This window comes from Bemisia tabaci, chromosome 4 (assembly GCF_918797505.1).
Source record: "Bemisia tabaci chromosome 4, PGI_BMITA_v3".
Classification (NCBI taxonomy): Eukaryota; Metazoa; Arthropoda; class Insecta; order Hemiptera; family Aleyrodidae; genus Bemisia; species Bemisia tabaci.
In genome coordinates, this window is record NC_092796.1 from 36,452,718 (window position 1) to 36,465,746 (window position 13,029).

The window sequence follows — 13,029 nt, forward strand, 5'->3', positions numbered from 1 at the left end:
TCCAGATGCGTCATAAAACCTGATACATTCACTCGATTCTTTTCTTTTTTCACGCAACGAAGCCGTCCGAATACGGTGAGTGACACATTTTGTTACCACAAACGCAACAAATTTAAAGCGCTGCGAATTTTTCAATGGTTAGGAGGTCTGGATGCGGCTATTCATGTACTTGAGGTGTCACGTAGAAAAAAAAACATACGCCCTTACGCCAGAAGCAGTGGCGTGGCGTGAATGTAGATTATCGATATTTCCTAATTTGAAGCTACGGAAAAGAATCGATTATGAGGGCGTTCGTTGCGAACACCCTGTTTATCAATTCTTTTCCATGGGTTTAAATGACAGATCAATCGATAAATCGCAAAGCAAGCCACGCCACTGGCCAGAAGAGTGACGATTTGGGTGCACGTGCCACGCTGACTCATCGAAACACAACTTTCCCGAATCAACCGGCGAGCTTTCATTTCGGTAGACGACCGCTCACAACTTTCCGTCGGCTTTCAAGGTCACCCTAATCAGAAAAGGGGGTGGGGCGAGCGACGAAAAGATAACGCGGATTATTCCGTGCCAAGTGAGAAAAAATTGACCCCATCAGAATTTGATGGAGCTGGGCCCGTATCTACCGCCTTATCCAAAGTTAATTGGACCGGGTTAGGCAGAAAGGAATCAAGTCACGTCAGCTATTGCCCAATTTGACTGAACAACTTCATGTTTTACAAGAGAACGTTCGTGCGGATTCCTTCGAAAAGTTTAAGGAGTCAGCTTCGTACTATACAGTTTCGTGTTATTACGCAATTGTGCACTCCCTCCGAGGATTCACTCAACACCGAATGCGCCACACACTCAAACGCCACGCCGCGGCGCTTCACGGCGCGCCGTGAAGCGCCTTCAATTCTTAGAATACTTCACGCACATCCATGAAGTTAAAATAGTTGTATGCTTCATTTTACCAGTGTGACGAAAAATCAAAGGAATGACTCGTTTTTTTACCGTTTTTAAAAAAAGAATCAGTCAGCAACGACTTATGGTTGGACATTTTAGACTGGCCATTTTCACTGATCACCTTAAAATCATGAGTTGAAAAACGGTGACTCCTTGAGTTTAAATATAAGAGCCTACCACAGAGCGGGGCGGCGCGGCGTGCCGTCAGCGCGGAACGCGCACTGGCGCCTACAAACCTAACAGGGATACTTCACGCATTGCGCAATGCGTGAAGTATCCCTTTAGGTTTGTAGGCGCCGATGCGCGTATTGCGCTGGCAGCACGTTGCGCCAATGGACATGAATGGACTTTATTTTCCGATAAGGAACTACGATTTCTGCCTCATCCATAAAATCATCTACTTGCATAAGGCAACTATAGTGACCCTGTTTTTAAAATGAGCCAGAAATATTAGTTTTTTATTGCAAAATGTAGCCCACGTAGGGTGGGGGGGGGGGGGATTTTGAGGAGATTCTGAAGCAAGCTAATAAAGACTGACGCTTATTGCCTTCCCGGTTAACGCTTCTCTTGGCCAAATTGAAATCATAATTTTGTGCCCGGTGTTGTTGAGATCAGGGCGACCGACAGTTCGCATTTGTTCACATTACTGTTTTACTGGAAAAAAAAAAAAAAAAAAAAAATCGCATTGGATCTAGAGTCCAGACTCTTAAAAACATCGACAAGAAACAATACTCTCGATTCAATCAGATTTAAGCTTAAATCAAGAACCAAGCCTCTTAATTTGAGCGGATTTCCTTTTGATTTAAGAAAAAATCTGATTGAATCAAGAGTATTTTTTCTTGTCAATGTTTTCAAGAGTCTATAGACTCTAGATCCAATGGGTTTTTTCTTCTAGTGTTTAAGAAGAAAGAACAAAATTTTCCAAGAATTGGCAGCGTTGCACGTCGATGAGCGGTTGATATTAAATCAAAAGGACCTATCTACATTTTGACATGGACCCTAAGACCTACAGGAAAATAGGCAATACAGGGCTCATGTCACAATTTTATATTTGGTTTAACCCCGTTCATTCATAACTAGGCGCCACAATGAGATGCAATCCAACAATTTTATCGAGTGATAAGCGACATAACGGTAAGCTTATCAAGTCAACGTAAACGAGCTTGGAGTAGAGAGGCTACGTGGCGCGGCATGGAGATAAAATAATATGTAGGCTCCGGATAAAGACCGGGAAGTAATGTCCGGTCGGCGGCTGTGCCCGCGTGTCGAACCATGGGCCTGTTACAAACTTCAGCTACAGCAAACAAAAAGAGTAATTTCGGTTAAAAAAAAAAAAAAGCTCAAAAATCACGATCAGCACATTGAGAAAGTCTTCAATACACTCCCAACTTCACAATTCGCGTAAGAAATACGCGTTTTTTAAAAGCTTCTCGCTTTAAAAACGATACTACGGCACTGGTGAACATTTATATCGCTGAAAAAAAAGTTACGGGCTATACAGACATACACTGAAAAAAAGTAACGGGCTATATAGACATACCGTCCGCCTCCCGGGCTTAGAGGCCTAAACTTCCGGTTGATGGAGCCGTAGCTTCGAATTTTCCGGGTGCTACGCCCGGAACTTTCGGCTTCAGAGCCCGGAACGCGGATGGTATGTCTATATAGCCCGTAAGTACAGCTTCCACGGTCGGAGTTTTTTTCTTCAGTGTAACGCCCTTTCTGGGCTCAGAGGCCAAAATTCCCGTAGGCTGGAGCCGTGGCTTCGACTGCGCCGGTGCTACACCCGGAACTTTAGCTCTCTGAGCCCGGAACGCGGATGGTATGTCTATATAGCCCTTAAGCACGGCTTCCAAGGCCGGAGTTTTTTTTCAGTTTTGGAGGAGTCGTTCCATCCAACCCTTCCGCACTAGGATGCCACACAATATTCAACATGGCTGACGCTTCCGCCGGAAAATCGCATAGAGTACATAGAGTCGTAATGTAAGTGAGTGAGCTGGCGCCACTTTTAAGCATTTTCCAGGTCCCGAATTCCGAGACTCCTGTGTGACGCCGGGTCACTTTTTCGATACATAATCGATTGTTTGCGATACACGGGTACCCGGCCATCCGATGTAAACAAAGAGGATAGGAATCACCACGTATTCCATACCGCCATTTTGGATCGAAAATGTATCGAAAAAGTGACCCGAACTCGGCGCACACCGGGCTCGGGTCTCGTCGAGCAGAATACGGCGGCAGCTCTCCCATTTACATTACGACTCTATGTGCTCTATGGAAAATCGTGAGGAAGCACCATGGTCTTTATCAACGCAAGGAAAGTGTAAATATAAACACGCCGGTTGATAAAATCCCGTCTCGTCGCGTGTGTTTTGGCGGGTTGGCGTCCGCCATGTTATTGAATATTGCGTAGTATCCCAGTTCGCGAGGGTTAGATGGAGCGACTCTTCTTACGAGATGTTCACCAGTGGCGTGGCGTGCTTCGCGATATATCGATTGTTGTTCCATTTAAACTCATGAAAAAGGATCGATAAACAGGGTGTCCGCAGCGAACACCTTAATAATCTATTCTTTGCCATAGGTTTAAATGGCATAACAATCGATGTATCGCAAAGCACGCCACGCCACTGATGTCACCTGTGCCGTGGTATCGTTTTTAAAGCGGGAAGCTGTAGAAAACACATATTTCTAATAACGCGGATTAAAAAGTCGGCAGCGTATTTCAGGCTTTTCCGATGCGCTGATCGTGATTTTTGACCCAAATTCTGTAATAAATAACTCTTCTTTTTGTTCTAGCTGAAGTTTACAAGGGGCACATTGGAATAAATTAAGAAGAAAAAAAATGACGGCATGAACTTAGCAACGTCAGAAACAACCGAATTGAGCTTCGACAGGCGTTGAAACATCCTTGAACTTGACATTAATTCCTCGGAAACTGCATGACATTTACATGTTGACAAGCAGCATCGCTACATGCTACGATACGCTCAAATCAGAATGGAAGATTCGAGTGTCGCAACGTATTAATGCCGTTTTAGGGATGCAAATTGTCAACCTCTCTTTGCTTGACTACCATCATCAGAGTTCAAACTTTGAGAGCTTTGAGTGAGATCGGATGCTGTTTTTGGACCGACCAGTCTGATGGAATCATTTTCCCCGTCAAATTTTGCTTGCAATCCATTTCCTTTTTTTCTTTTTCTTTTTATTTGAAATCGGAGATGCCCGCATTTCTAGGATCTTTACTTCTGCACAAGAAGCGTTTTACACGCTCTTTTTTTTTTTATCGAAACAAGGTAACAGAAAAAACCAAGTCGCATCAGCGGCAATTGTACAAGTTGGCAATACTATTTTTCTTCCATTTAAATTCATTAAAAATATTGATTTCAGGCGAGGCAGAGGTTTGAAGTTTAATTTTTCTTTAAGATTCAATCTTAAGGACAAATTTTAACGACTATTTTCACGTTTAAAATATACATTTTCCGACTAAATACATACAGGAATTTTCTTCACAAAATAATTGATTCTACGACAAATAAAATTACACATGTAAGCATAAACATGCGACAGATGACTCAAGCCACTGCGATACATTTGCGCAAGCAATATTCTATTGATGAGTGCTGTTGAGTAATTGACAATTAATCAACGTGATGGTAAAAAAAAGAGATTCTACTTATTCAGCGATTTGGTCTCAGATAAAAAATTATGCGTTGGATGATAGGATTTACAAATGAAAATCCATACAAAAGAGCAACGCTGAAAAACTAATCGTCGATCAGTAATTCGAAGGTCACTCATTTGATCCTGATAATTTTTTGCGCCTTTTATTTTTAATCATCGTTTGGTATTAAAATGTAACATGCCCATTTTCTGATACGCGTACATCTTTATGTATCTCAGAGCTCATTAGAAAATGGACATATTGGGTTTTAACACAATTTCATTTCCTCGCATCGCTAAACCGTAACGGATTATCTTCGGTAAATACAATATGTATTTATAAAAAATAGCGTTTATTTACAGTACTTAGAGAGGTCGACAGTTTCCATATCTTTCCTCGTTTCTGGTTAAGAACGATGGGCATAAGAATAACAAACATACTCATATTGCCGTGCTGAGGAAAAACCGCCTGAGCCTTTAAATGTTGCCATATTTTCTTCGATAAAAGTCAAATTTACCGGGTGAATGGTGAATATTTTTTTAAAATTTTCAGACAGTTTTATTCGCTAATTAATCTAATACATCTGAAAATTTTAAGGAAAAGTATGCATAAACTCTGTCCAAAATTCATGTTTCATCCTGGGAAATTTGACAACTCTCGAATGTTCATACGCCGTTCTTCCTTAGCACAACAGCACTGTCACACACAAACAAATTACGTACGCACAAGGAAGGATTTCCATGCTCTTCAACAGAGGATTATTAATACGAGTGCATCACTTAAAATAGATCTGTTGAAGAGTTGAAATTAAAAAACAAATTCTGTGGGGTTGTCGGCGAGTAAGGGAGATGAATCTTTTTGTAGTCCGCGCACATACCGCGGCATGAGTGTATTTTCCTAAGAGACGTCACAAATTTAGTATTTCATCTTTATGACAGGTCTTCACATCACGGGTGTATATTTATGACAGGATTAAAAAAAAAAAAAAAAAAAAAAAAAAAAAAAAAAATTAATTTTCGCAGAATTCCGTATCAGGGTGTCTACTAAAACATGCTGGCCAAAAATCAGTACTTTTACAGTACTTTTTCAGTACATTCGCAAGAGATTCAGTACCTCCTCAACAGAAAAATTCAGTCCTTTTTCAGTACCTCCATTAATTTGACGAATTTCCAAAAATTTCCAAAATTGGAATTTCTTTATCAATTTGCGACAAAAATGCCAAAAAAAATGAAAAAAATTCCGGACGTCTTGCCGAATTTCCGCACTTTTTCAATACTTCCGGACCGCCCTTAAAAAATCAGTACTATTTCCGGAAATTCCGGACTTGTTGACACCCTGGTAATTTTTCCTGAACTCAGAAGAAGAAATAGAGAAAGTAAGAGGGAGAGCAGGAGGGGGAGAGGGAGGAGGAAGAGAGGAGGAGGAAGAGAAAGAGGAGGAGGAGGAAGAGAAAGAGGAGGAGGAGGAAAAAGAAAATCCCTCGGCAATTTATGTAAAGGTGAGCCTCGCGCTTAGTGTGGTCTCCTCAAATGAAAAATCTCCCCGACCTCCCGCGAAATTCCCTGAAAATCCAGGTGTTTTAAAATTCAATGATTGACACACGTGCACATGGAAAAAATTCTTTCAGAAAGCCTCTTGGGAAGATTCTCCCCAGGTATTCATCACCGGAAAGTTGATAACGAAACCGAACTTGCTCCTTTCCATCTCTTCCTTTTTCCCCCAGCATTTCCTTACCCCTTATCCCATTGGCTGATGGCGCGCCTAGCATGAGCTTTTCAATCTCGTGACCACTTGGACGGGATACCCATACTCAACAAGGATCACCCTACTTCAACGGGAGCCGACATTACGGCGATCAAGAAGTCACGCAACGAATGTGCGCAACAGAGCATCGCCCGTCGCACTTATCTTCGAGATTACCCATGTCGATTGTTTACGCTGAATTTTGATTGAAAACAGTTCGAGAGAGGGCTACCTTATATTGAGAGAGAAACATGAGTGCAGGGTCCCTATGATATTTAAGGGGCTTGGAGGAGAAGGCGCATAAGTGCAGATTTTGCTATTTCGAGAAATACGCGTTTTAAGTTTCGAAATTACATGGACCCTTATGGCGGAGAACAAGTTCGATCTGACTTTTTGATGCTTACAAATTGGAATTTGGGAGCTAATTTTTCACAAAATGAGCATCAGGACTAGATTTACTTGAAATCATTATTAACTCAATTTTTTCAAAAACCGCACTTATGCGCCTTGTCCTCCAAGCCCCTCATTTCACCTTCTTCGAATGAGCGACTCGAAAAGCACAGGGGCCGCATTTAATTGGTCCTTCCACTGTACTTAAATATACTTTTTTTTCTCTCTCTCTCTCTGAATGGCCGATGGTGAGGTTTGGACTCATCGATGAATGTTGCACTTCTATGTGTTCTATGTGAAAGAACCAAAAAAATTCGACCCCTGGGTCCCAATGCTACCCCGTTTTTAAAGTCCAACTTAAGGCAAAGTTATTAAAATTTTAGGTGCGCAAGCTTAGAAACATGCAGATTCACCGCTCAGATCTGTGAAATAATGCACTCTTTCACGTTTCTGTTTTACATTAAACACGTAGTCATTGCAGATTTTTGTCCTTTTTTTTTGAGAAAAAAAAATTGAAAAAAAGTCCAACCGTCGGGAGTTAGCGAGACGAAAATAGAATTTGAATAAATACACGTGCACGTGGTGCTAGTCAGTGGGAGACGATTTTTTCTGTGTGCACGCTCCGCAATTTTCAGAGATGCGTAATTATGTAAAAACCGCCCCCCCCCCCCCGCCAAAAAAAAAGAAATTCTATGAGTAAAAAATCGATTATTTTGGGATGAGATACGGCTCTTGAAACCTGCATTTTCTTCGCATCGCGCGGGATTTTATGAAAGTATTGCGACTTATTGGAAAGTGAGTCTGTTTGTGCGCTGGCCTGAAAGACAGTTGACTCACACCAGCACTTGGGACAAATACCTCGAAGCTCGGTACTTGAAATTTCTGAGAAACTCGGAGCGGTGAAAATGGCACGCGATCGGAGATAGTGCTGAAAATCCATAGTTTGAGACGTAGGTATACGATTAAAATGAACTGCCTAAACTTTTCCTAAATTTCGGGAAAATCTACAAAATTGTCGTTTAAATATGTGTGATCGATTTCTTTCAAATATTCTTAAACGGAACTGCGAACGAAAAAGGGAATCGCGAAAATAATCAGTGGGTAGAAAAAAGTTTTTAAAAATTCCCGGAATTTTTAAAAATTAAGAAGAGCAACACTTAGGAAATAGTATGTTTTCGTCCTAATTTTTGTATTTAACTTGCTTGGGTCTGCCTAAGTCTAGTTGCGTAATAGCTTTTGAAATCTCAACTACTGCCTGCACTGCCATAGACTAAGGAAGAACGTCGTAAGGGCTTTTAGGAGTTACTAAATTTCTTTCGATAAAATACATAATTTGAGAGAAACTTGTACCTAAACCTTTTTTTCCAATTTTTCAACGCATTTTAATTATGCATGGAGTCGCAAAATGCGTGTTTTTCCAGGATTTAAAAAATAATAATCGATTGAAGTTGGTCCACGGTTAGAAATGTTTATGCACCGTTTCCAACTGTGGTACCGCTCCTATCGATTATTTTTTTAAAATCTTGAGAAAACTACGCATCATGTGACTCACCACATATCTAACGGCTCGCCAAGCCTCAACTGGATATACAGTAGACTCTGGATTATCCGGATTAATTGGTGCCGGGCCCGATTCGGATAAAAAACAATCCGGATAATAATGGTAAACACAAACACCACCAACCAACACCACAGTATACTTATTATATATACATCATGTACATACCAACACGAATTTAAAAGGTTAACGCCAAATTGAACGACTCAATGGTGATTGTAAATGGTAGCCGACAACGATAAATTACAATACAACGATTAAAGCGCGCAATGCGTGAAGTATTCATACAGTCTTGTAGCCGCTGATGTGCGTTTTAGGCTATAACTAACCGACTGCACTGCGTTTGGGGTAATGCGAGAAGTATTTATACAATCTAGTAGGCGCTAATGCATTCCACGCCGACCTCACTGTTTGGCGCAATGCGTGAAGTATTCCTTCAGCCTTGCAGGCGCCAATATGCCTTGCGATCGCTTCTCCGTGGATCCGCTCACTTATCGGAATGCGTACGTAGTTACATGGTTGCAAAATCGATCCGGATAATCCAGAGTCCGGATAATACGAAGCCGGATAATCCAGAGTCCGGATAATACGAAGCCGGATAATCCAGAGTCTACTGTAAACATCATAACCTAATGCGAAACATCGCAAAAATGAACATAAACAATCTGCAGTTTTTTTACATTGTTGTATACGCTGAAGATGGAGTATAAATGTCTCTGAAATGCATTCGTACAATGTATTACTTAAACATTTAAACGGTGAATAAACATTTCTAATGGCCTGGTTACACGATCAAATTCCCGTCACATTCCGATCAAATGGTGACTGGTGCGCACCATCTACCATCAAACTTCTGCGGCTTGCAAAAATTTGATGGTAGATGATGGAGCTGTGGGGCTCATCTCATCTGATTTCCACACAACCGTGCTTATTTCATGTTTATTTCAATCAACACGCTGTTTTAATTAATTTTACTCATCAATCTGGATAACTCTCGACCGCCATCTTGGTCATCATTTTGATCGGAATTTGACGGAGATTTAATCGTGTAACCAGGCCATAACCGTGGTCCGGCTCCAATCAATTATTATTTTTTTTAAAATTTGATTTACCTAATCTACAGTATCCGGAAAATTTCAAGTAGAAATACTCATAAGATTCCTTAAAAACTGAAGCCAATTTGGAAACATTTGCAATAACATGTGGCATTTTTGTTGGAGTGGTAATTTCGTTGTTTTGATACGAGTCCTTCGGGCGCTGAGGAGGAAGAGAGAGACGACGCAACGAGACAGTGTGTCAATTAATATCGTAAGTAACGAGCTGCAATAATTGGTTGTAGGGCCAGCGTCTTCTCTAAATAGTTGGGCCAATTAATTGGGCTCAACTGTTTTCAAACGGCGGGAACCACCGGGGCATTGCTCGTTTGAAATGAATCGTACTCGATAATGGTTCAATAAAATAGAACATAACCTCAAACAAAAATTTTAGAGTGTAAGTTAGAAAAGCTGAAAAAGATTAAGTTTCAAACAAATTCACTTTTCATTGTCATGTGGTACTCATAAAAATAAAAAATCCATCACAAAAAAACCCGTTCCCACAGATTACCCGATTGACTTTTGAGGCTATATTTACATGTTGAACCAATCGATATAGATACGATCTCGACTGCTTGATGTATCGAATACGATCCATTGTTCATTTCTGAAGTTGGGAGGTCAGAGACGTCAATATTTATCGTTTCCCTCAAGAAAGGACATAACTACGGTGCTAAGGAAAAACGCCGTATGAACCTTCAGGCGCTGCCAAATTTCCCTTGATAAAACACGAATTTTCTGGTTAACTTATGAATATTTTTCTTTCAATTTTTCAAATAATAATGCTCGCAATTCCACCGAAAAAACCTGAAAATTTTAAAGGAAAATATTCATTAGTCTCCTCAAAAATGAACATTTTATCGAAGGAAATGGGGCAACTCTTGAATGTTCAAACGGCGTTCTTTCTTAGCACGGCATAGAACCGCATTCCAATATTGCCAAATTCCCTCTCGCAAATTGCATTTTTACCAGGAATATTTTGGAAATTTCTAACTGAAACCTTCACTAAGTAATTCTTTCATGACTTCATGCAAAAATTAGAAAAATTTTGGACAAAAATTTTACAAATGCTTAGGTATATTCTTGTAAAAAAATTTAATTGTTTAAGTCAATTTTGCAACCTTGGAATGGAGTTACGATCCTTTGTGCGGGAAAAGACGTATTGCCAAATCCAAAGGAGGGATTGGGGACAAAGCCTTAAATATAATTCCTAAAAATTTCCTTTAAGTGATAAAATTCAACCGAAAAAGGTCAACTTTTGAGAAACAACGATTTGAAAAAGCCAGAACGCTAAGATTTTCCTTCCGCATGAAACCACATGACTGCTCCGGAGTTCGAATATATGTAGTTGCGCGCTTGGTGTCCGCTTTAATCAGTGTTAATTCATTAAAAATTCTTCAGAAAATTTCCGAGAACATTAAAAAAATAGAGCAATTTTCAGCAGTTTGGTAGGAACATTAAAACTTATGCGTGATTCACCTCAATATCGCAGCAAATAGGTACGGAGTTTTTTTTATCAGCCATGCCAGCTTGATAGTCAACAGATTCGGCAGTGACAAGCAAAATTAGCCGACAAATTTCTGGTCTTATCCCGGATTTCCAGACAGTAATCAAAGTCCCTGACATATCCTTCCCTGTGGACACCCTCCCACAAGAATCAGCCTGATAAACATCTAGACCTCATTGGTACAAGAAATCACGTCCTTTTTTAAAATATGTAGATTAGAATAAATTATTCATTGGACGCTGGTTTTCCTTCCTCACAACATGAATAAAACGGAGAAAGAAAAGATTGTACACAAGTTACATCAGCCTGTATGCGTCAACCATCGATTGACCAATTGGTTGGCAGGTAAATTGCTGTTGAATGGTGCTATTTCTTGATGTAACATTGGTCCAGTCTTTTCATTTCCCAGTTCTCCTGTACATATGACTGGCTTTTAAAATTTTGACACATTTAAGAACCAATGGGCTCTTAGTTCGAATATATGTCAGGACAACAAGACATCATGAAATTGATACATTATGCAATAAGTGCAGACAGGGCCATGCCTTATCATATCTTGCCAACATGGCAAGAAATAGTTTCAACATTTGTCACACTATGCCGTTTCATTTAAGTTGATAACAATTGCATAGGAACCATTTTAATCAATTTTGAATGTGACAATATCTGGGTGACACAGTCTGATTTCCTCACATACATTTAAATGAACGTACCCCAGGTCACTACCTCTAGCAAGAATCGCAACTGATAAAAAGGAACTCCTGAAACACTATAAAGGTCAGTTGAGCTACAGTCCAGGTCAAGTAAGTATATGCACTTTCAGACTGTAATAGCAGACTTGCCATCTTGATTCTTGTATTCACCCTCAGTCTAAATGGAAGACAGACGTTCTTCTAGTGCACTTCTGCAAGTACGTGTATTTTCTTAGCGTGGACTCTCATGGGTCTAAACTCTGTGGTGCGAGTGGAGCCATGGCGGTTAAAGCTACACATACAATCTGGACTATATGAGGCATCAGGTGTGATGTATTCTAATGCACAGTGTCCTGCATGACCAACGGTCAGAACCAGAATAGTTAAGAACTATGATCGTTAACTTACCTCCGCAACATTCGAGTTGTCCGTTCCATTGCACAAATTCAAAGCGTCACATAACTTTTGAACATCAACACTGGTGGAATTAGAGTGCGAATCCGCAGCTAGACTCCTGCTCGATAGGAGGAATACACAAACACTACAAAAACTAACACTTCTCAAATTCATTGTGATCGTACTTTTCCGGCACTAGCTTTGGCTTGAGCATGACACAAGGTCGATCAGGACGCGGACCTCACACACTTGAAGGTAAGGACGGTACACCGGCAAGACGATATAGAACTCATCGGCTGATGATGAAGGAAATCGAGAGGAAACTCGTAATGAAATGGAAAATCGGCGAAAAGGTGACACGACGTAGTCTCACCACGACGACCGAATTCCACATTTGTGGTTAGGTTACCGTCCGGCTCCCGTTTGTTTACTGCGCAGAGCTCCCGCGCAGATCACTCCACGCTGCCACGTTGCTTACAAAATGAACGTTTTTCACCTCTCGTGACGAAGATAGAAATTCGAAAATTTCTTACGAATCAGGAGAATTGAAAATTGGACCATTGCAGTAAAGGAACCACTATTTCTGGCTCATTTTAGAAAAAAACATGAAACTGCGTACTTCACGTACTTAGCAATTAAACAGTGAATACTCTCTTGACTTTAGTGGACATTGTTAGCGTGTCACTGCACAATACATGTGTTTTACTGCTGGTATTCAAATTATTTTTTTTTAATTTTAATATTCTATTTTATCATCAAAATGTGTTTGGAATTAATGATGAACCATTTGTGGCAAACCATACTTCAATGAGTTTGATCAGTAGTTTTAATTTTTGCATTTATTAAAGGTAAAGTGCGCACAGGAATTTTTCCAGCTCTTGTGGAGCTACCTATGTTAAACCTCGAACAGGCTTGAGGATTTTAAGTTCCATTTAAAGGCGCATCGCCAAAGAGTTTGACAGGACGTCCGATAATAACTCTCTCACCGAGGTCACTTTTTCAACCATCCTTCTACCACAATCCATGTTCTGTGCAGTCGTTATCTATGTACG

At 40.4% G+C, this 13,029-nt stretch overlaps 1 protein-coding gene across 1 annotated transcript in view; it reads right to left on the bottom strand.

Moving 5' to 3' along the window:
• The window catches only part of LOC109031528 (metal cation symporter ZIP14), a 28,133-nt gene extending 15,734 nt beyond the window's left edge, over nucleotides 1–12,399 (bottom strand). Inside the window, exon 1 of the mRNA XM_019043089.2 lies at nucleotides 11,990–12,399. Coding sequence (XP_018898634.2) covers nucleotides 11,990–12,151 — 162 coding nt within the window. The 5' untranslated portion in view covers nucleotides 12,152–12,399. The remainder of the gene's footprint in view (nucleotides 1–11,989) is intronic.
• Between the last annotated feature and the right edge of the window lie 630 nt (nucleotides 12,400–13,029).